This window comes from Perissodus microlepis, chromosome 15, assembly GCF_051167445.1.
Source record: "Perissodus microlepis isolate ML-2025 ecotype Zambia chromosome 15, ASM5116744v1, whole genome shotgun sequence".
Taxonomy (NCBI): Eukaryota; Metazoa; Chordata; class Actinopteri; order Cichliformes; family Cichlidae; genus Perissodus; species Perissodus microlepis.
This window is the reverse complement of record NC_140475.1, coordinates 22920663-22944569: the sequence shown is the minus strand read 5'-3', so window position 1 is coordinate 22944569 and position 23907 is coordinate 22920663. Positions and strand designations below refer to the sequence as shown.

At 39.6% G+C, this 23907-nt stretch overlaps 2 protein-coding genes across 2 annotated transcripts; one reads left to right on the top strand and one right to left on the bottom strand.

Moving 5' to 3' along the window:
- Positions 1–10055: 10055 nt before the first annotated feature.
- On the bottom strand, positions 10056–13274 carry LOC146372190 (hepatocyte nuclear factor 3-beta-like). The gene is made up of 2 exons (XM_084953403.1): positions 13039–13274; positions 10056–11133 (listed from the first exon to the last, which is right to left on the bottom strand). The coding sequence occupies exons 1-2, from the start codon at positions 13111–13113 to the stop codon at positions 10063–10065; spliced, it is 1146 nt and encodes a 381-aa protein (XP_084809529.1). The 5' UTR covers positions 13114–13274; the 3' UTR covers positions 10056–10062.
- Positions 13275–19162: 5888 nt separating this feature from the next.
- On the top strand, positions 19163–23041 carry LOC146372189 (protein CEBPZOS-like). Its single transcript, XM_084953615.1, has 4 exons — positions 19163–19310; positions 19883–20000; positions 20090–20134; positions 22747–23041. The coding sequence occupies exons 2-4, from the start codon at positions 19883–19885 to the stop codon at positions 22827–22829; spliced, it is 246 nt and encodes an 81-aa protein (XP_084809741.1). The 5' UTR covers positions 19163–19310; the 3' UTR covers positions 22830–23041.
- Positions 23042–23907: the final 866 nt, after the last annotated feature.

Here is a 23907-nt window from a genome sequence, read left to right as displayed (position 1 = left end):
TAGCCATCTATAGCTGGTGACTGACTACAGGAGACGGTGGGTGTCTCTCATTCCTGTTATCATCTCGTACTCTGACTGTCATGGGAGGTTTTGGTAAAGCAGATCACCTGAACATTTAAGCCTTTAAAGACTGGCCTACATGTTCGCACACCTTCCACCTCCTTCAGACTTCTTTGCTATTGTTTACAACATTTGGATGGTGGCAGGTGGACTCCTAAGTTTGCACCCACAGACACAGATTCCTGCTAATTAGTCCAAAGTAACAGTCTAATAAAACATCAAAGCTGAACCAAAAACTTTTTGATATTCATTACTGCACCACACGCACATTATCTGTCACGTAATTATGTTAAAATGTTCCAATAGGCACTCGAAGAAATATACTCCAGTGTTGATGTCTATCAATCCAAGCAGCCATGATCCCAAAATTTTAAGCCTGTTGGGCTGAAAAAGAAGCTGCCCATGGAGACCCAGAAATATGCTACATTTTGTTTTTGTTTCGTTTTTATAGCAGGCTGTAAACATGTTTATTTGACATTTTGACACAGGCGTCTGTGGGGAATGACTCGCAAGTCACTGTTGGAGCCAGCGTAAAGTGGACATTGGAGGAACTGCACTACACCCCTGATTCTAGTACTGAACTGAAGTCATTTGCACATTTAGAAACAGATGTTTCAGAGGCTGAAACAATAGATGATAGTTCAAAATAAAACACATAAAATAAATAAGCCAAGTAAAAAAATATTCAAAAATAAAATAACAAAGTCTGTTTTAAACTGCAAAGAAGAAAAGTGGGTTTTCTGTTGTTGAAGCGTGTGCAGGAAGCATAAATTGGCCTGCAGCTCTCTGTGTTTTCACGCAGCATTTGGAGCATTTCCTGTAACGTCTTTCACTCTTGTATGTGATTTGTCCTGGAAGGCCACCGCATACATCGCATCAGATCACAGTCAACATGACAGCTTTGGGCTTTTGACCCCTGAAGCCAACGTGAGACCCTGCAGATCCTCGTCGCCTATGTTGAGCCGCTGAGCAAAGCAGAGCAAAGATCACGATTAACCGTCTTAAAAACCTGCTGCCTTTTGTAGACGGACGCAGCCTCGGGTGATCCGTCTGTTGCCGTGCTCTCTGCTGAGGCGAGAGGAACCCGCCGAGCAAATACAGGTGGCTGGAAGTCAGGGACGGTGGACAAAATTGAGATCTGTCTTTTCTTGTTGAAAAGTGTCCTTTGTTTCTTCAAGTCCTTTATTTGACACTTCACTCCTGCACTCCTGGTTTTATTCGCACATTTGGTGTGTGGCACCCATTTAAATGTTTTTCAAAAACTCAGCTTCCACGCTGTGCTCCCTTTTCAAACCTCAAAGCTTGGTCCACCTTTTATATACAGTCTTTTTGCGCTCTTGTTCACTTGTGGTCCGACAAGTAATGTGATATCGCCATCTTAGTGTTGTTCCATCAGGGCAACTAACTGTGATGTGATGTCACAGACTCATGCTCTGCAGCTGGACTTTCGGTTTAGTTTTACACCTTTAGCTTTCGTTGTTTTTCTTTCCATTTGCCAGTTAAATCTCATTTTTCTTTCGCACTTTAGTCCACCCCTGCATACTTCTGGTCTGCACCACCACTTGTGACAGGTTGTCAGAAAGGTTTGGCTTTCTGGCAGAAACATTTTCAATCAGAAAAGCTTTCAGAAGTCAGGTGTGCTGAAATAATCAGTACAAGGAGCAGATTATGGTGGATAAATAGCTCCATTTCACACGGAAGACTGAGGTTTGTGTCCTGTGTAAAGCCAGAAGTCAGTGCTTATTATTTCTAGACTTGGTTTACTTATATAATTATTTTAATATGTAATATTTTCAGTTGCAGTTTGGTTTGATTTGTAATGGATGTTACACAAAAATATTGTAAAGGTTAAAGTCTCAAATGCTTGGGGAAGATTATGCTAAACACAGTGCATCTGCTGCATTGCCTATTTTGCCTCAATCTCCACATTTTACCGGTTTTATATCAGATTGTGCATTAAGTCAGGCATTTTCACTGTTTTAATTGATATCTAACAACAACTGACACCACACAACCTCACACTGACCGCCAGCAGCATAGCATCATGTCCCTCCACCTCACATGCTCAGACACCCTTAATAAACCAAATAAATCTGTCCCCGAACTTTTAGAAGAGACGTGTCTGCTGGTCTTCACCCCGTCTGTAGTGTTTTTCTCCTGAGTGTGTTTTGGAAGCCGGTCGCAGGCCCGATAAAGCTGAGCGCAAATATGAGGAAGATGTGGAGGTTTGCTCAGTGTACACATGCTCAGACAACAGCAGAAGAGGCTCGGCCGAGAAGCAGCGGTCCGAGGAGGCAAAGGAGACAAAGAGATGAAACCAGGCTCTGAATTTGGGCAAATGAACCCAAACTCAGAAACAAAGAAGCAGCACACGAGTCTTTAAATTTCCCTCCAGATCGCCATCAACGCTGAAAACTGTCAGGATGTAGAGGAATGACTTCTGCAGGAGTGCTTTTGTAGGACTGTAAAAAGAAGATAAATGGATTTAAAGGGACCAAAAAAACAAACAAACAAATATTAAACAATTTTGTTCTGAAACAAGGTGTTCTTAAATGAAGTTAAGGGGTTGTTCACAAGAGCTAATCCCTTTTAGTGGATTAACAGCCTTAAAGTGCTGCAAACGGACTCCACACACTCTAAGAAATCAGATACTGTATATAAAAGATGCACATAGCCACTGTGACCACTGATTTGTGGATGTTTTGGTCATTACCCTTTTTTTTTCTTTTTTCTGAGCCAGAGGTGGAGTGCTAAATACTTAAAAGGTCTGTACCTCACAGAAAGCCATAAATTAATACAGTACTGTGCAAAAGTGCTGAGCCACCCTTCACATCTTTACATTTTAGAGGAAAAATGGGAAATATGGGCAGCGATTCATTGAAACATTGCGTTTTTCTCTCCAGGTATGCTTTTACTGCATTGGCAGTGTGTTTGGGATGGTTGTCATGCTGAAAAATGCAACTGTTGCCAATCACATGTTTTCCAGGTAGTATTGCACATAACTGCTCATTTCTGTGTTCATAATTCCAGAAGTTTTGACTAGATCTTCCACACTGCCGACTGAAATACAGCTCAAATCGTCGCAGAGCCTCTACTGTTTTTTTCCAGATGACTGCAGACTCTCACTGTTGGATCTCTTTCCTGACCTCCTCCTTTTCCTGTGGGTACAAAAATATATTTTTTATTCTGTCAAACTGAGTCAGCTTTGAGATTTCTCATTATGTTATCTCAGTTATGTGTCTGAAGATGCATTTTAAATTATTTAATATTCTTTGTTAAGTTTTCTGCTATGTGTTGACACAAGACTGGTTGGTCCAGTGAGTTTGGTGCCTTTGTTACGCTTGAATGATTCACAGGTCAGTGTTAAGGTGCTTAACAAACAAAAGCATTGATCTGAAAGGTACAAGGACTAGAATGAAAATGAGTGAAGAAGCAGCCTGACAGAGAAAATCTTTCACTGACCTTCAGAAAACCTGAAGAACTCTTCCTCCAAACCGCTTTTACAAAATTACAAGAAAGATTGGCTCCTCGGAAACTAAATATAAAGAAATAGGGGCTGGCTCAAGACATTGCTGTTATTTCATTAATTCATGGAGGTAAGGTCTAACAGATACTGGCAGGTGACAGGCAGCTGTCACCTGTCCGTCAATGTGAACACAATCCCTCCCAGCAAATACTGTCCCATAGATTTGTTTGTCAAAAGCAGAAGCTTAAAATATTTGAAAATAAAGGTCAAATGAGCTAAGTAAATGCTACTAAACTTTCATATTTTATTCATTAAATATTTGCTGTTTTTTGTAAATGAGTGTAATATTTGGTACCAAAAAAGCCCCAGCATTTATGTCTTGGAGCATTTGCTCAGGACTGTAGGAATAATTGTGCATACAGAGCTTACGTTAGGACATCCCTTATATGTATGCATGTGTGTGTATGGGTGGTAAACGCTCCTTGTCCAAACACAGCATCGCTGGCTAAGCTCTGACCTCGAGGCGCTCGGCATGCAGCCTTCCCATTATTCCTGGTCAGAAAGAGGTCATTATTATTCATAACGCGCTGATTGCTTTTCTTAAGCAAACAGAGATGCTCAGCAAGGCGGCGAGTCTGATGAAGCCCCTCATCACATCCCATAACACCTCATCACACCTCAGCAGCAGCCTTTGTTTATGAGAAGTGACCATTGTTTTCCGTTTAAATTTCCAGTGACGCTGAATTTCCATGTGGATCTGCATGTTTTTCCTTTACCTTTTCTGCCATCAGGGAAAAAACAACCTTTGACATCTGCAGACTAAATCTGACCCTAAGCTTTCGATACAACTTTTCATTGTGGAATTATTGTGATTACATGTCAAGAAAAGACTTCCAGTCAACAGTTTATTCAGCATCCAGTTGTTTTCTGGGTTGTTATTTGGTGAGTTTGAGAATAAGATTGTGGTTTTGGTTTCAAACACATCAAAGTGGACATATTCTGCTCATTTGCACCTTTAAAACCTGGACTCTGAATCATGCAAAGCTGCCCCTGTAAAGCTCAAAATAATCCTTCGTATCTTATACTTGGCCTTGGTGCTGCCCCTTAGTTGATCCTGTCTCTTTTAGCTCCTCCCCTTTTGAACTAATTTTGATCTGATTGGCTGCCCCTCACTAACAGCGCTGTTAAAAATCAGGTGGGCGGGACTTTTGTGCTCACAGTTGTGTATCTGAGCTGATCATATGCTGATATCGTTCAAGCCAAGAATACAAAACAGATATTGATTACTGCAGTTATTTATAGATTATTGATTAATTTATGGATTAATAAAGAGAATCCCAGTCTGGATGTTTACATGTTTACTGGATTAATTCATCTCCCTCATCCATAGTCTTAATTAAAGAGTTTGTGTTCTTCATGTTAATTTATTGGTGGTTTTGGGGAGGGTATTTTTTATGGCGAAGCTTTGCACACACCTTAAAAATGTTACACCTAAACACTGTTTTTCTTTGTGCTTCACTGATGATGCTTTAAAGATTCATATTAAAGTTTTACGACCAGATACTGAAGCTGAAACTGTGTCACCAGAAATGTAAATGTTTCATTCTTTTCTTCTGACACCTCCACCTTCAGACACAGCCTGTTGTGTCCCTCTTCCAGCACACAACCTGTGTTTTACAATCAGAGTCAATATGATTGGCCCAGAGGTGCGGCAAGCTATTTTTTTTTAAAGACTAACCTATATTGCTCAGGTCAGCTTTGTTTGATTTCGCAACAACTAAACTCTTACAGCAGGTAGAGGCAGGCACCAGTCACACCGGCGCACAATTAAACAAACACACTGATTTCCGTGTCAAATATTCAATGCACACGGATGGAGTCTTGACCTTGTTTGAAGCTGTAAGTCATGCAAAATGGCCTGCTTTAGTCTTTGAAGATATTGTTTACTCATGGCTTTGTGCACAGAGTGAAGCTGCAGGATTTTAAACTGTAAATGAACCACATTCATACGGAGCTTTTAAAGAGCTTTCAGTCACAGATTCAATCAGTTTTTAAAAATACTTGGAGCTGTTTTCAGACTTCTTTTTTTTTTTTTTTTGCCACAGTCCATTTCTAATCATTGCCAATAAGAAAAGGATCCAAATTAATTTTTTTAATAAAATAAAAAAATGCATTACACAAAAAGCAAAGTTTGTTATATTTCTGTTCATTAATTACATTTATTAGCCACAGCTTCACTCCACATGTTTCCCCTGGATGTCTGCAGTGGCTCGATGCCCACCAGAGACGCAGCTCTCGGAAACAGATAGCCTATAATTTGAAAAGACTATAGGTGACTACAAAAGGAAGCTTTGGTACAGAAGGACAAGTGGTACAAATGTGCTTTGGGGGTTTCGTCCAAAATGAAAGCCACAACAGTTCTAGTTAATCTATTAGACAGAAGACTGAGTTCCTCTTGTGTACATTCTTATTTTTGAAGTATTCGGCTGGTAAAATAAACCTTGGAGGACACCACCATGGGCTCTTTATCCAAACTATCTATAAAAACAATTGAAAAGACCACTAAAACTGATGAACTGACTCATCCTGATGCTTGTAGTAACTCATAAATGATATAAAGCATACATCACACCCCGCACACCACAGCGTCTTTATTTGGAGATGGCGAAGCATCGTTCTGCATATATTTTCATATTAATGAGGGAAAACTGATCTCCTTCCCTTTGCAAGCTAAGTTCAAATTGATATGAGTATAAAGTACACAGAGACAAAATGCTGACATTAAAAAAAATAAAAAGGATAATTAATGTGCTGACTGGAAGAAAATTGATTATTTTTTTTCTAAAAGGAACTCGATAGCTAAAGAAGAAAATGTACACAGTCTACAGGGTTGGGTTTGTTTGTTTGTTTTGTTGTTTGTTCGTGGAGATGATCCATTTACACTGTGGAGCGTCCTTCTGCATCAGCTGAAATATTACTGAAGCTCTGTTACTGTCAGCAAACTGGTTCTTTTGTGGCTTTTGGAGTGTTTGGACAGTAAAATCAGACCATAGAGACATAGAGGAATATTTTCCATATTTTTATAACATTTAATAAACTGATTAAAATGATTGATCAAGAAAATAATCAGCACTGTTTTCTTGTTTGTGTTCTATTTTTTGGCTGGAGTTCTGGAACCTGGCAGCTTTAAATTTCATAAACTCGGGTGATTTATTAATTACCAAAACAGCTGCAGCCTGGTTTCCAGTGAGTCTGTACAATATGTGACCAATGATACCGCAATAATATTCATTTTTAATGGATTTTATTATGTTGTTTGTGCTATGTACAGAAGATAAACAATTAAAAACGAAAAGAAAATGTCAAATAGAAGATTTAGATCTCAGTGGAGATGCAGGGAACACCTAGAAAATGTAAAAAAAAAAAAAAAAAGAAGAAGAAGCTGAGTTTTTATAAGCACAACAACAGTAAACAATAACAACAACAACGTCTCCAATATGTGAAGGTCTTTTCCTTATACAGGGGTTTTCCCAAAAAACATCTCAAACCAGGTTTATTAGTAGAACATTTTTTAAGTAAGTAAAAATGATTTATTTTTCTAATCTTGTTAGTTTGCTTACTAATTTTAGGAAGAAGTCACCTGACCTTTTTTGTTGTCAGTCGGCCTCAATTTGCATTACACCCCCAAACCCTAATCCTAAACCTCGGGGTTATTGTATAGTTTTTTTATTAGAGTCAGATCTTTTATTCCTTGATTGCCAAAACCTTGTGGAATAATTTTAAACATTAAACACTCTGATGTGTAATTTAGGGTTAGGATAATTGAGACATCACAGGGTTAAATTCCAGGAGTTTATACATGAAAACAAATGACATCATCAGGGTGAGCGGGTGTGATGTGCACATTAAAACAGATTATTACCCAAACAAAAGACGAAACATCATCCTGATATTAAAGAGCTGAATTGGCTCTTTACACGCTGCCTCTCACATCAGGAGCGAAGCAAACATGACAGAGGACCGCAGAGTGAAGCGTGAATATGGGTGTTGGCTCAGCAGGAACAATAGGAAACAAGATTATTAAGAGACAGTAGAGGAGCCTCCCTCCCTCCGCACACCATACAAACAAGCTGAAAATGTGCAAAGTGATGCGTAAAAATTCACCAGAATGCAGAAAATGAAAAACCCTCACTGAATGTCGTCACTCCTACTCTGCCATATGTTTTTCACATCAGTGCTTAACCTGTTGTAGTTTTTTAAATTTCATGTATAAATATGTGCGTTCAATTTATTTAAAGCATTCGGCTTATTTGAGCCAGAATGTCTTTGTGCTGAATAACTGTTTTCTTGACTGTGACCATGTGACCCGTGAAGCCTGTTATCTGCAGTTCAACATCACTTCTGTGTGACATTAATGTGCTTTAAGAGGAGAGCTTGTCACCTTTTCATGGGCTATTGTTCCAGTTGTTATCTGCTTTTATGTTATCTGTTACCCTGCGGGTGTCAATCAAGCCATTTAGTGCTAATGCTGCCTCAGAGTTTACTCACAGTCTTTATCTCAGTAACACGTTTTGCACCTTTAAGGATACTGCAGCTCAGCTCACCCTCTGTGGTATTCCTGTTAGGCAGAAGATATTTGTATCCTTTATAATTTAGTGTCTTGATATACAAAAACTGACATAAAAAAGTTGCATTAATTTAATAAACACCTCAAAAGTATTTATTGATTTACTTCTAAAAGCAGACTTTAATAGACTTATTTTTATGCAATGTTATTTTTTAATGTTTCTTTGATCACTTTAACTTTTAAAAAATTATTTATGCATCAGTGTTTAAATCTACTGTACTTTTTTGCATTAAATTAAACATTTTATCTTATTCTGTTTCATTTTTAGGCTAATGTGTAGTTTTCTGTTTGAGTTTAATATTCTGCTTGTGCTTGTCTGTAAAGCGTGTTTAATTATATAGGTTATTTGGAGATGGGCTGGCATTTGTGCAGATTTTTTTCTAGTATTATTGATTCCTTAATGCTTTATATGCCTCACATCTGAACCTGAAGCTTCCTTAGAGAAACCAAACATAACCTCAGACGCATGTGTTTGTATTGTAGGAAGAAGCCGAAGAACACAGAGAAGAAGAAGAAAGGGAGAACAAAGACCCGAGGAAGATTTGACGGTGTAGAATTGATATTTCACCTAATTTGGTTTTGTATTTGGCCAAACACAGGCTACATCCTGACATTCCACCTTAAAAATTAAGAAAAAATGTACAAATATGCATATTTTACTGCTTGGGAAAGTTTGTGCATCATTTTAGCCCTCAAAAAGGTGCACATAATCACCTTGAGGTCCAATAAGCTAACCGAAAACAATTATTAAAGTCATTTCGGTCACACTACAGTTTTATATCAGTAAATACATAATAATTGTATTTTACCAAAAAGCACAACAACCTGAATTCTTTCTCTTCTTTAACTCTGGAGCTACAAAAGGACAAATCATTCCCACTCATACTTTTTGGAATTAAAAGAAGTTCCACTGTGAATCTTTACTTTTAATTTTCACACCTGTGTAGCCATGCAGGCATCACCACTCCTGAAACAGCAGCACATTTTAGAGAAAACCTAAGATGTTACACACCCCTGAGGAGTACATTTGTGTATGTTATATTTGTTGGTATGCTGGGATCATCTGTTACAGACTTCTGAGCACAAATGTTTGATGAGCCAGAGCCAACAGCTTCAGGAAGACACTCATGTGAAACAAGAATCTCGAGAATCTTTTTTTACCTTTCAAAACGACTTTGTCTGCCAAAACAGGAACACTGAGATCCTGCTTTGTCTTCCAGAACCTGTAGAACATTCATTTATTCTCAATTTTATGTAAATACTGAGATTTTTAAATAATATTTTGGACTAATGATGAAGAATTATGCAATTGTAAGTCATAAATGGAGAATTGTGGAAAAATATACAACCTCATTGCAGGAAAATATAAATGCATGTGTGCAGGCCTCCACTAGCATTTACAAAGGATCTTCCAGGATGTTGTGAGCTCCTAATCTTCTCCACATAAATGTTCCTTAAAGAGTCCTCAAAGTGAGAAAGATGGATTCATTGAGTTCTTGAATCTTTATGGAGAGGTTTTCCTAAAGTCATCCTCAGAATAGCTTGAAAGTATCTGATGTTAAATGGGTGGAAGGTTTTAAAAAATTCTGTTTAATAGAGTCCTGGCACACCTCTGGTCTCCTTCCTCTCTGTTAATTGTGTTATTCTGTTGTGCTTAGATATATGTATACACACAAAGAAGTCAAATTTAAGGGAAAACAAACCTTATAAGTAATTTTTTTGGCTGCTTGAGTGGGCCCCGTTGTCCTGTCCGGTTTAACCTTTGTGAACCTTCAGCTGAATAAAAACGACACAACAAAGATTTCATATGAAGCTTTTTATCAGATGGATGAAAAACAGGGGAATTGCCCTTTATCACATTTACAAATGTACAGATCAGAGTTTTTGCAGTGAGGAGTCCGGCGGGGCCTCAGGAGGAGTTCATTATGGGCCTGCCGTACACGCCGTGATAGTACCCGCTGTCGCTGTGCGCGGGCTCCAGGCCGGGTTTGGCCGCCATCAGAGCCCCGGACACCGGGCAGCCGTAACCTCCGTACTGCACCACCGGCTCCAGCTTGTGGTGCTGCGGCTCCGACATGAGGTTGTTGATGGAGAATGGGTGGTTGAAGGAGTAGTGGGTGTGGTAGGGGTCCGTTTTCAGGTGCGCGGCCTCGTGCAGCAGCAGCGGGTGCGGGTGGTGCGAGAGCAGGTGCTGCGTGTGTGTGAGCGGGGAGGGCACGCGCACGGGGCTTGAGGCTGGCGGTTCTCCTCGGTGGGGTTTGAGGTCGGCGCCCTTTCCGTCAGATGACTGAGGTGACGATGAGGAGGAGGAGGAGGAGGAGGGCGGGGAGTCCGAGCCTCTGCCCGGCGCTCCGGCATCACAGCCCGGCTCGCTGTCCGCCTTCTTCCCGCACTTAAAGCGCTTCTGCCGCCGCAAGTAGCAGCCGTTCTCGAACATGTTCCCGGAATCCGGGTGCAGCGTCCAGAACGAGCCCTTCCCCGGCTTGTCAGGCGCGCGCGGCACCTTGATGAAGCAGTCGTTGAAGGACAGCGAGTGGCGGATGGAGTTCTGCCAGCGCTGCTGGTTCTGCCGGTAGAACGGGAACAGGTCCATGATCCACTGGTAGATCTCGTTGAGCGTCAGCATCTTGCTGCCGGACTGCTGGATCGCCATGGTGATCAGGGAGATGTACGAGTACGGCGGCTTGGCGTGCGTGTAGCTGCGCCGGTAGGCCTTGGACTCCCGTGGTCTGATGGCGCAGGCCTGCCCGTACACCTGGCTCATCACCGGCACGTTCCCGTACGGCGGCGGGCTCATGGGGCTCATGCTGGGCGGCAGCGCGGCGGCCCCGGCGCTCTGCGTCATTCCGGAGGCCACCGAAGAGCCGCTCACCCCGACCGGGTGGCTCACGTAATGCGCGTTCATGTGGCCGGTGGCCGTCATGCCAGGCGTGCCCATGTAGGTGCTCATGGAGTTCATGTTGGCCGCTGGGGGGTAACACTGCGACACAGAGAAAGCCAATTAACATTAATTAATGCACGAGGACACACACACACACACACACACACACACACACACACACACACACACTGAGTTTAATCCCTAAATAATTAAATTTAATTTAAAGTTAACAGCCTGATAATGTCGCATAAATACACAATAATAAACCCAGCGGATTTATTTCAGCCTGACACAAAGATCAGAGTCAGAAAAGACCAAAACGGGCCAAAAAAGAGCGGAATAATTCGTTCTTGATCCGTGCTACGATCAGTGTTCTGTCACTGATCGTAAAGTCTAAAAATAGTGAAATGAGTGAAAAAAGGAGGCTGGAAACTTGAAAAATACACATAAAAACTCCAATAAAGCGTCACAGCAGGCGCAGAGATAAAAATACACCAAAGCTTCTGATTAGTTTCAAATAACTGATCGGAAGTTATTTAAAACAGTGAAAACTGCTCACCACGAGATTCTGATTATTATAATAAAGACTAAGACTAACTTTCTGTTTGATTTTCCAATCACCCAGTTTAACAGTATCCATGTTTTTAGGGTTTCTAATACACCTGTATTCCTCTGTCTAATTCATCCATAACTCCTGTTATTAAAGATATTAATTGAGCTGTATTTGCTATAATCCGAGTCCGTCCATATCTTTAAATCTATAAGCACGCACATCCTTGTAAAGGCTGCTTTCACTCTGTGGTTTTCTTGTTGAAGGTGAAGTCCAAACCTTCCACTTTACCTTTCTGTGACGTGTTTATACTTTATTTTTATTTTTTTAAAAATAGACCCGAGCTCACGCGCAGGGTGTGGGGACTACTGGTGATGTTAAATAAATCACTAATGCAACTTTTAGAGGGGACAATTTTATTTGAATAGAACGAAATTATCACGAGAATTACAATTTTAAAAAAGAAGGTTTTTCACTTTAGATGTATAAAAATTTTATTCAGCAAAAACGTCCAAGGAAATTATTTTTCTAACTAGAATAAAATATTTTTTTGTCTTTTTGTTTTAAAAAAAAATACATTTTTAGATAAATATTCCACATTTATTTTTCTTATTTTATTCTCTTGTTAACTAATTTTAACGCTTTTGTTTTATTAACCCAAATTCAGGTTTTAACAGGAAGTCAAAGCGCTTGTTAAAATCTGTCCCTCAAGAATGAAAAGCTTGTGTGAAATTTCGTAAATCCTGCAGAAAACTAAAGGTGACGTTTAATCGCGTAAAAACGTACATTCTGTTGCCCGTGTGTGTCCTCGCTGGCAGCTGCAGCCATTTTTCTATTGCTCGGTGTTTGTTTTGCAGTTATGATCGAATTTAAAGCAGGTATCGTTTTTAAGTGTTAGTTACAGTTTAGATTATTTGACACAGCCGAGTACTGAAGGTCAAACAGCCTCCCGATTTTCGCTTTAATTACCTGGATTTCTAAGAACAAACTAGATCCCAGTTTAACAAATTCTACTGCAAATATTTACTTAGTTTACTTAAAATGAAAAACATGGCTCCTTGTTTTTACTTGAAATCCAGCCGAAGAGTGGCTCCTTTGACAAACTTAACATGCTCTAAAACGACTTTAAAAACTCTTTAATCTCTAATTTTATTAAACTAAACTTTAGCCTACACTCAGTAATACTAATAACTGGCTATACTTTTATATGAAACATTCAAACTGTGCGTAAACGTCTGGGGTAAATTGTGTAGGCTCGGTACAGCTGAGCCTCTCAGATTCCAGCTCAGATCCTGTAAGTGACCCTCAGTTATCGTTTTTCCATCACTGAGATTTTCCGGCCCGTGATCGGGTTTTATCTGCCTCCTCTGGGAAACCTCTGCCTCTGATCGATATTTAACCAATAAGCCAACGTCCCCACTGACTGATAACACCCACGGGTGAAATTCACGGACCTCGGGCTCTGCGTAGTAGTAGCTGCTGCTCCAGTCCGGATGCTCGTGTCCCTCCATTTTAACGGCGCTCAGCATCGTGCACGCTCCAGCTCCAGATTCATCCAAACAGCTCCACGCAAGGCTGGAAAACAACCACGTGAACCCCACCTGTCCTCAGCTGGCAGCCGGTACCGGGCCGCTGGATCCCGCCTGTCTGTTTATCACTGGAGCTGCTGCCTCTCACCTGCGCGCGCACTGTGGCCGGCGGACGGTTTGTGCGCACTGAGCGTCTGCGACACCTGCTGCTCGCTGCTGCGCAGCCGCTGTCCAATCAGCCGCCTGCATCCCAGGGCCGGGTAATAAACTCCCCGAGGGGGGTGGGTACGTATGCTCAGCTGGCCCCTGTAGGAGGCTCACAGCAGATTCAGGTTTAATTTTGACTCTCAAAAAATAATTAAAAGTGAAAAGAATTAAAGAAAAATGGCACCAAATCTGCCGCACAGTCCACTAGCAACGAAATGGACAGAATCAGATCCACAGATTCGATAGCTTTAAAGATTTTTCTTACCTTCTGTAACTCATTTCATGCATCAAAATGATCACTATTACACCTTTTTTCTGTTTTACACCTAAGGTGTGTTTTCTTTTTTCAGTCGCATCTTCAACTTTTGTTTGGTTACATTTTGCCATAAAATTGGTTTGTGTTACGTTCTGTATTTTTATTTTTTTGTAAACATTTCAAATTTCATTTAAAACATTTAAAACGTCTCTTTCAACAGAGTGATAAGCTAGCATAAAGTTAGCAGCATCTAAGCACAGAGTATTAACATTGTTGAAGTATTAAGATATAGGAGTTACATTACAGATGCATATAACAAATCAAAAGGGGCAAAAAATGAGAGCAGGGAACTCGGGTGCAGGGCAGTAAAGTATGAGGCCATCTCTGGGTATACATGCAGAGGAAAACCAGGGGCCACTGTATTGTAAAGGCACTGGATGGAAGCTTTTCTTGTGAAGGTGGTCTGACATTTTTCTGTCTTTATGATATAAAGGATGTGCTAGTTTGTTTAGTATGTATAATTTCAACTAAGAATCCTCAAGAATTTAGATTTACATACAGTGGTTTTAAATACCATAACGATGCCAGTTAATATCATAATGCTCATGTTTACAATTCAAGGCCAAGGGACCAGATCAGGCCTCTATGAATCCAGAATCATGAAGCTTGAGGTTCTCACAAAATCTTGGCCCACCTATACGCTTGAGTTAATGAATGCACAGAGTGGAAATACACATTTTTCTTTCATTTTAACAATAATGCATGTCTCAAATGTAGTTTATGAAGCTCAAAAAGCTGTAGGAGTGCTAAAACACAAAACATGCTGGTTCCAGAGAGGCTGATCTTTAATGTCTTTATATAACCGTGAAATATGAACCTTTCCCTTTGTGTGAAAGTGTTTAGTTCCCGGCAGAGTGGAGACTGCCCGGGATCTCCTCCTTCCTTTTCAGCTGCAGGGTTCACTGTTTGTGCGCTGACAGTGTGTGTTTACCTGCCGGTGAATCTGAAAGGATAGCCGGCACACACAGCCGAGGTGAAGGAACAAGAGAAGCTGGACCACCATGCTCTCTGCACACAGCCGCTGCTTTATCTTCTGTGGCCATCAAACATGACCGCAAATATTTCCCTTCATTTGTTGGTTGCACATGAAGACCGAGAGGGGGTCGAAGTGTTTATCAAAGCTGTGACACAACGAAGGGCTTCCCTCACCTGCACAGGATCACTAAAAGTATTTACAAGTCATAAGTTATGGATTAAACATTGACTGAAGACTTTAAAGAGGCTTCAGATACAACAGAGGAAGACTTAACGAAGAATCAGTGGGCATGAAGGATGAATATGGAATCTGTGGCCAGGAAAGAGATCTTCCTCACACGTGACGTACCTGTAAAAATTTGCAAATATTTATTATTAGCTTTAAATCTTTTATTTAAACAGGTAGTCTCATTGAAACTGAAACCCTTTTTTTTTTAAAAAAAACATACAAAAATCGAGAGTTACCTTACTAAAAGTCACTTTATACATTATCATAAAATAAGAAAAACACACACAAGATTCTTTACAGGTACGAACCTTTAAAATGTCCCAGTTTTTTTTATTTTTCTCTCACTGAAAACTTCACCTCCACATGAACAGAGTCAGCGTTCTGGGATTTCCTTACCTGGATGATTGAGCGTGCACCAAGATATTTTTTTATTTTGCATCCTGAGATAAGACGGGCAAGTATGGGGACAACATGGAACTACCACCTGTCTAGAGATCCTCATGGGGAATAAATGATGAAAAATAGCTGTGATTTATTGATTTGTTATAAATATTTTATTTTCATCAGCTAAAAATGATAATACTCCTTACTCTGCATCCACAGCCTCCAAATTCTTGACACAGGAAACAAACATGTTGTGTGCTTGATCGGCTCTTCATTACCCACCATACATATAACAATAATCTGATTGTTGTGATTTTTTTTAAATTGGCATCACCTCCTGACCCTGCTATAAATTCAGCAACAAAACAGATAGAAACAGATTATTCTTTACTTCTTCTGACTACACCCAGCTCCCAAACATTATCCATGAACACTCTGTGTTTATTTGTGTGCATGAGTTCAGCAGGTCTCTGTCCTCTGTGTTGAAGGACACATCAGCTCCTAAAATGCATCACGAGGGCAGCAAAGAGAGAAGACTCCAGGAGGAGCTATAACTGGGGAAAGTGTGTCCTTTCCAAAAGTGTTTTTACCTTTAAGTATCACTAAATCATAACCACAACTGAGATATACAAACCACGGAGAGAGGAGGAGTCTTTAAACAACTTGTCCTTCATATTCATACATTTCTGCATTCCAGCATTTGTCTGTGTGCCTGTGATTACAAAAGTTTTTGTTTTTAATCTTCTCACATTGTGCCATGTAGTGAATTTAAATAACAGAAGTCCTATGGGAAAAAATGTTATGATCACATCTGTATAATGAAAAAAATTCACATCATATTTAACTGACATGACTTTAAAATGAGGCTCCAACGTGGAGACGTTTCATTTCTACAGAACAAAGACACTCTGTGGAAGAGAGCCAGAGATTAATAGTAACTAAGGAGGATTCAGGGTCACCTGGTCCAGCCCTAACTATATGCTTTATCAAAAAGGAAAGTTTTAAGCCTAATCTTAAAAGTAGAGACAGTGTCTGTGTCCTGAATCCAAACTGGAAGCTGGTTCCACAGAAGAGGGGCCTGAAAACTGAAGACTTTCCCTCCCATTCTACTTTTAAATACTCTAGGAACAACAAGTAAGCCTGCAGTGTGAGAGTGAAGTGGTCTAATAGGGTGATATGGTACTATAAGGTCATTAAGATAAAATGGGGGCTGATTATTTAAGACCTTGTATGTGAGGAGCAGGATTTTAAATTAAATTCTGGATTTAACAGGAAGCCAACGAAGGAAAGCCAATACAGGAGAAATATGCTCTCTCTTTCTAGTCCCTGTCAGGACTCTTGCTGCAGCGTTTTGGATCAACTGAAGGCTTTTCAGGGAGTTTTTAGGACATCCTGATAATAATGAATTACAGTAGTCTAGCCAAGAAGTAATAAATGCATGAACTAGTTTGAAGAGATGCTCGGAGAGGAGTTAAAGAAAGGAATCGAGGAGTTGACAGAGGAGGTGCTGTGGTGATTGTTCTTCCTGTTGTGCTTCATGGGCCATCGTGTTTGCAAGAAATCAACTGTTTGATTAGCCATTCTTTGTAAGTGTGGACATACAATTTATATAAACTGTATGAATCCCACATTATGGAAATTCCCTTGTTACAGCAGCAGAGGAAGAAGCGATAGGAAGAGAAAGTGAATTAGAGATATAATAGAAAAAATGGAAAAATGAACAAGTACTATTACCTGTATAGTATCGTATACACTGTGATTGTTTATATGTACAGAAAGTGCAGTGGAAGTAATAATGTACTATACACATGTATTTTTTTAGACTGTATAAATGGTGTGTGCTGTACATACAATACACATATCATAGATGGCAGTATTTGAGATGGATGTCAGCAGCTGTAAGGCTGTATTTTTCATTTATTTTATTTATTTTGTTGATCACATAAATTGCCTAAAGGTTTTTTGCTTTTTGGTTTGTTTGTTTGTTTGTTTGTTTTTTAACCTTTTGTTTCATTCAAAATTTAAAAAATAAATAAATACTCACAACTTTATTAACAGCAACCCACTACACATATTTACAGTAAAATGCGGTATTTGCATTGTACATTCAAAAATCACAAATTATTAAGTGTTGCCATGGTTATTTCAGTTGTTTTGGATGCTGAGGATATATTTTTGCTGTTTCCGTTGTTTGAATGTTCGTGTGAATCGGTCAGGATGAGGACATGTATTTATATTTAACAGTAACAAGCTGTTTGTGGAGATTAAATTAGAAACACTAAAATTAAAGCAAAATGGTGGTAGATACTGTAATTACTGTAAAATCCTCTGTGGTTATGTGTTTAGCAACATTTGTGCTGTTTCACCAGCTGAAACTTGACTTTTAAAGTATTTTTCACAGCAACATAGAATAGATTCCACCATCATGCCTGATTATAGATTTGTTATGAGACATATGTGACTTAAGAATGGACAAAAGGAAACTGTATGTGGGAGAAAGTAGTAAATAATTTTAGAAATTAAACACATTTGTTGAAGACCTCTGATGCCCTCTGAGTGCAGTGGCTTTTAATGAGTTTCCAGCCCTGCAGAGGACTCTTTTCTAGCTCCTATTTCTGCACCTAATCATGCTGTAAAGTGAGGTTTTTGTGACCCAGGTGAGCAAATATTGTCTCTTAGTCTAAACCCGTTTGGCTGCTGCTCTGCTGAGATTCCTGCAGGAATAGCAGCTGTAAAACCGAGGCAGCCTCGGGAAAACTGGGAATCTAACCTGCAGCTGGTGCTCATTCAGCTAAGTCTATATCAACGAAATGACATTAGATTTTATTTCCTCAAAAAAAAAGAAAAAAAGAAAAAACAAAACAGAAATTACAGGTGTCTTCAGTGGAATCTGCTCATGAAAGTGAATTCTTTCCTTATGACTGCTTCACAACTAAAAATTAAAAACAATTATTCAGACTTTCATCAGGTGCATCAGGTGTTTTATTAGACGTACCCCTTGTTTTTATGACAGGGGCTGTCATCTTGTTTTGTTCATCTTGCCACAACGCTGACACCTCCTGGTAACATCCCATAACTACAATGATTAAATCACAATTCAACTTCAGAATTTCAACTGACCAAAATTTTGTTGTTATGATAATAAAAAGAAAATATATATATAGCAAAAACAGTAATAAAAGACGCTTTTAGAGCAGACGATTCAAGAGTTGATTCTATGTTGTTGTTGTTTTTTATTATCACAGGGGAGAGAGAGGGAGAAAAGGTGACATTATCTAAGACAGTTTTTGTATTTCTAAAAACAAGGCACTCGTACTTAGTCCTTTTCACCAGTTATTTATTTATTCATGCAATTAACCCCTTAGGTGACCGTACAACCGATAAGATGGGCCAACATTCAGCTTTTCTTGTAAGGTCTTTTTTTCTTTTTTTATTGAGCATATAAAATTTAAAATTTCAGATTTTTCATCTTTTCACAGGGAATTCAGCTAAATAGTTTTTATTCAAACTGTGCATTCATTTTTATTTTTAATTTTCTGTTTTGCTTTGCGTTTGATTAAATTTCATTTATGTATTGTGATATCTAGTTTGTCAATAAATAAATAAATACAATAAAATAGTCAAGAAAAATTATTATAAATTATTATAGCAAGGAGCTGTTACGTGATTGTTCTTTACTAGTGATTATATTGATTTGATGAAAAAAATTAATAGAAAATAATTTAATAATTAGTCTTAATTAATTTATCAAATTACTATTTTATTGAATAAAAAAGAGAATTATCAAATGTAAAGGAGCCTCTTTTAGCCGTGTTATCACTAAAAGTTGCTGCCTTTATATTTACGGTAGTGTAAACAGCGGTTTTAATGGTTTTAATGAGGTAAGGACGCCAAAAAAAAAAGTCGATATGTCCCTACCGAGCTTCCGTACACCGGAAGCAGCGTGTTAGTAGTTTGCTGTGGTTGTTACAAGGGCAGAAGATTTGTTTCTGCAAGCAGTTTACTCTAATGATATAATTTATAGTGCTCTGATTTAGATTTAAAGCAGTTATTCATTTATCTCAAGTACCACAAATCTAATATAAGGTAAGTTCAGACGTAACAAAGGTGTTAAATAAAACGCCTTCAGTTCAAAACGAAGAAATAAGCGACCGTTTGCTAACATATTGATGTTTCCTGAGTGCCCGGCTTGTTGTGTCATGCTGTCATTAAACAAACGCGTTAAGGTTGAAAATCCAACTCGGATTTTTATTTTGGAAGAGTGGCAAACTATTTTCAAAATAAAGTTACAGCCTTTTTCTTCTGTCTGAATTTAATATAAAATATTGACGATCTGTTGTTTTTGTTATAGGTTTTAAATGTACAAAATTACATATAATCACAATAAAATAAGGTATTCTCATTCTAATCTAAAATATGTGCAGACATTATTTTAACTTTCACTGAAGAGCGAGGTCTGCTGTCTGTTATCTGTACTAGAGGTGCAGAGCTGAGTACCTCTGTGTAGCACTGAAATAAAAATAGTCTATCAGGAAAGTTAGATGCAGTGTAATGAATTAATGTGACCTTCATAATGGAGGCAAAATGAAAGAAGAGAACACGCTGTCTATCCCTGTCTTTGTAAATAAAGTTGTTTGTATTTGTTGGTCTCCCCTCAGATGTCTCCGAAACCTCTGGAGCCGCTGGCTAAGAAGCTCATGAAGGGCGTGATTGCTCTGGAGCTGCTGGGCGTCCTCGGGGCTTACGGTCTGTTTCACACAATGGACACCAGTCGAGGTATGAAATTATGACGTTAAATGGATCTGAAATAGGTCTGGCTTTATATCATCCTAAATTTCATGTTTTATATCCTGCACCACCTGCAGATTTCAGGAACACCATGAACAGGAGGTTCCCATCCATCCTAGAAGGTAAGAGGAATCTCCAGGTTCAAACTGGGGCTTAGCAGAAGGCGTTTTTCAACTCTAATATGGACACTGGCTTCTTTCATAATAATAATTACTGTTTATATAGTGTGGTCCAGATTTAAAATCATTACTAAATGAGAAAATCAGAAACACACACACCACAGTCTGCACAACGTATGAAAATGAAAATGTCAGAGCACAGATAACGTTGAAATGTACATACAACAGATGAAAATGAGGTCATATTTAAATCAATTAAAACCCAAGTTGGTGAAATAAATCAATTCATATGAAAATAAAAATGATTAGTGCAATTTCAGCAGAACAACAAAGTTTTATTGAAGTTCATCTGAAGATACCAACATGGCACCAAATAAAAGACAATATACATTAAATCAAGTAATGTGTAAAAGTATATTAGGTACACATTTACTGCAGAACAACCTGATTTTTTGAGCCATAAATTAAACAACATGTTTATACAGGGAGTGCAGAATTATTAGGCAAGTTGTATTTTTGAGGAATAATTTTATTATTGAACAACAACCATGTTCTCAATGAACCCAAAAAACTCATTAATATCAAAGCTGAATGTTTTTGGAAGTAGTTTTTAGAACAGAGGCGGGGGTTTACGACACCAACTGTCTGCCATCTATAATCCAGTTTTGAGATCCCTTCCCAGACGCCTTAACGCCCACTCACATCCTGGGCCATCTGACCTCAGGAATTCGCATGATAAGGTGGGGCCAGGTTTCACAATGAACACACCCAAAACTCTGGCTGATTGGGACCCACACCCAGTTTCACACCTTGGCTCAGGCGATTAGAGGATCATCAGGGGGTCCTTTTGTCCCTCTGTGGGGGGATACTCCCACTAGGTTTATATCTGGGACTCTCCACCATTTGACCTTAGAACTGAAGAAGCTTCTCGGATGAGAGGTGAAACGTCTTCAAGTAACTTAAAGAAGTCCAGACGCTTTTCTTTGCAAGCTCCTTTGACTACGATGACCTGGATGACTGAGAACCTTCACAGACTAGTTTTTAGTTTGTTTTTAGTTTTAGCTATTTTAGGGGGATATCTGTGTGTGCAGGTGACTATTACTGTGCATAAATATTAGGCAACTTAACAAAAAACAAATATATACCCATTTCAATTATTTATTTTTACCAGTGAAACCAATATAACATCTCCACATTCACAAATATACATTTCTGACATTCAAAAACAAAACAAAAACAAATCAGCGACCAATATAGCCACCTTTCTTTGCAAGGACACTCAAAAGCCTGCCATCCATGGATTCTGTCAGTGTTGTGATCTGTTCACCATCAACATTGCGTGCAGCAGCAACCACAGCCTCCCAGACACTGTTCAGAGAGGTGTACTGTTTTCCCTCCTTGTAAATCTCACATTTGATGATGGACCACAGGTTCTCAATGGGGTTCAGATCAGGTGAACAAGGTGGCCATGTCATTAGTTTTTCTTCTTTTATACCCTTTCTTGCCAGCCACGCTGTGGAGTACTTGGACGCGTGTGATGGAGCATTGTCCTGCATGAAAATCATGTTTTTCTTGAAGGATGCAGACTTCTTCCTGTACCACTGCTTGAAGAAGGTGTCTTCCAGAAACTGGCAGTAGGACTGGGAGTTGAGCTTGACTCCATCCTCAACCCGAGAAGGCCCCACAAGCTCATCTTTGATGATACCAGCCCAAACCAGTACTCCACCTCCACCTTGCTGGCGTCTGAGTCGGACTGGAGCTCTCTGCCCTTTACCAATCCAGCCACGGGCCCATCCATCTGGCCCATCAAGACTCACTCTCATTTCATCAGTCCATCAAACCTTAGAAAAATCAGTCTTGAGATATTTCTTGGCCCAGTCTTGACGTTTCAGCTTGTGTGTCTTGTTCAGTGGTGGTCGTCTTTCAGCCTTTCTTACCTTGGCCATGTCTCTGAGTATTGCACACCTTGTGCTTTTGGGCACTCCAGTGATGTTGCAGCTCTGAAATATGGCCAAACTGGTGGCAAGTGGCATCTTGGCAGCTGCACGCTTGACTTTTCTCAGTTCATGGGCAGTTATTTTGCGCCTTGGTTTTTCCACACGCTTCTTGCGACCCTGTTGACTATTTTGAATGAAACGCTTGATTGTTCGATGATCACGCTTCAGAAGCTTTGCAATTTTGAGATTGCTGCATCCCTCTGCAAGATATCTCACTATTTTTGACTTTTCTGAGCCTGTCAAGTCCTTCTTTTGACCCATTTTGCCAAAGGAAAGGACGTTGCCTAATAATTATGCACACCTGATATACGGTGTTGATGTCATTAGACCACACCCCTTCTCATTACAGAGATGCACATCACCTAATATGCTTAATTGGTAGTAGGCTTTTGAGCCTATACAGCTTGGAGTACGACAACATGCATGAAGAGGATGATGTGGACAAAATACTCATTTGCCTAATAATTCTGCACTCCCTGTAAACCTTCCTTCTGCTTTATGTGAACATCATATCATAATTTCTGTAAGTTAATCAGCTGCACAGCTCTGCTGCCAGTCTCTCAACCCACAAATTTCCAACACAACAAAATTAATTTTGTGACGTCCGCTTCCTCCCAGTTTACTACAAGTCCAACGAGTGGGCGGGGATCTACGGCATCCGAGAGAGAGACCAGGAGGCCTGGTCAGCCAAACAGGATTGAAGGTGTCCATCGACGTCATCGTCATTATCACGTGCAGCGCCTTGGCATCGGAATCTGGAGCCTCCCACTTCGGCTGCTTCAGCACTGCACATTAGGAAAAAAGACATCACTTCCTGTAAAGACTCATCTGATCTCATTCATTTATACAGGAATTGTCTTTTCTCTGTGGAGAAGTTATTAAATGTGGCTGGTATCCAGCCCAGTCAAGGAAATCCTGCCTTTGTTGTTATTTTTAAACACATATACTTTGTATATATTTGCTGCTGTATGAAGCAGCCAAACTTTTTGTCTCACACTTGGTACCCAAGTACAATCTCAAGTGGGGGTGATGATATGGTAAATGGACTGGTTCTTATGTAGCGCTTTTCTACTCTATATGAGCAGTCAAAGCGCTTTATACAACTAATTCATTCACCCAATCATTTCTAACTGTTAAGTGCTTACTGTTTAACATTCACACACAGTCACACTCCGATGGATGCATCAGAGAGGAACATGGGGTTAGTATCTTGCCTAAGGATATTTGGCATGCAGCCTGGGATCGAACCACCAACCTTCCAGTAGCTGACCTGCTCTACCACCTGAGCTATAGCCACCCCCTTCCCCCTGACCTGACATCCTGGTTCCCTCTTGCCAGAGCATTTGTGGACTCTCACTGGATGTAGACACACTGGTCGGGAGTCAAACCACTCACCTGAACTTCCAAAGGCGAGTGGTGTTACCACTATGCTATCGATCGATCAATCGATATACATATATATTTAGAGGTGTGTGTGTATATGTATTTGGGGACTTTCTTGATGTCCCTGTTACTCCCACTTTTTCTTTGCTGACCTTTAGCATTAGATTCTTGCACTTCCTATTACTTTAGTTTGATATAATAGCTGTAAACTAACAACAGCCACAAGAGGTGTTATAGCTGTTGTACAAAATCAGTGTTAGTTTTTCATTTTGTCTGTTGATAACATTAATTATATCATTACTGCTGTAAACTAATTTACAGCAATTTCTAAACTAATTTACAACTAATTTAAAATGACTACATTTATTGAGCAAGTGTACCTAATAATCTCCCATC

Coding starts and splice junctions, on each gene's coding strand:
- LOC146372190 (XM_084953403.1), bottom strand. CDS start 13,113: ATGCTGAGCGCCGTTAAAATGGAGGGACACGAGCATCCGGACTGGAGC. Junction 11,134..13,038: donor ACTACTACGCAGAGCCCGAG/GTCCGTGAATTT, acceptor TCTGTGTCGCAG/TGTTACCCCCCAGCGGCCAA.
- LOC146372189 (XM_084953615.1), top strand. CDS start 19,883: ATGTCTCCGAAACCTCTGGAGCCGCTGGCTAAGAAGCTCATGAAGGGC. Junction 20,001..20,089: donor CACAATGGACACCAGTCGAG/GTATGAAATTAT, acceptor CACCACCTGCAG/ATTTCAGGAACACCATGAAC. Junction 20,135..22,746: donor GTTCCCATCCATCCTAGAAG/GTAAGAGGAATC, acceptor GCTTCCTCCCAG/TTTACTACAAGTCCAACGAG.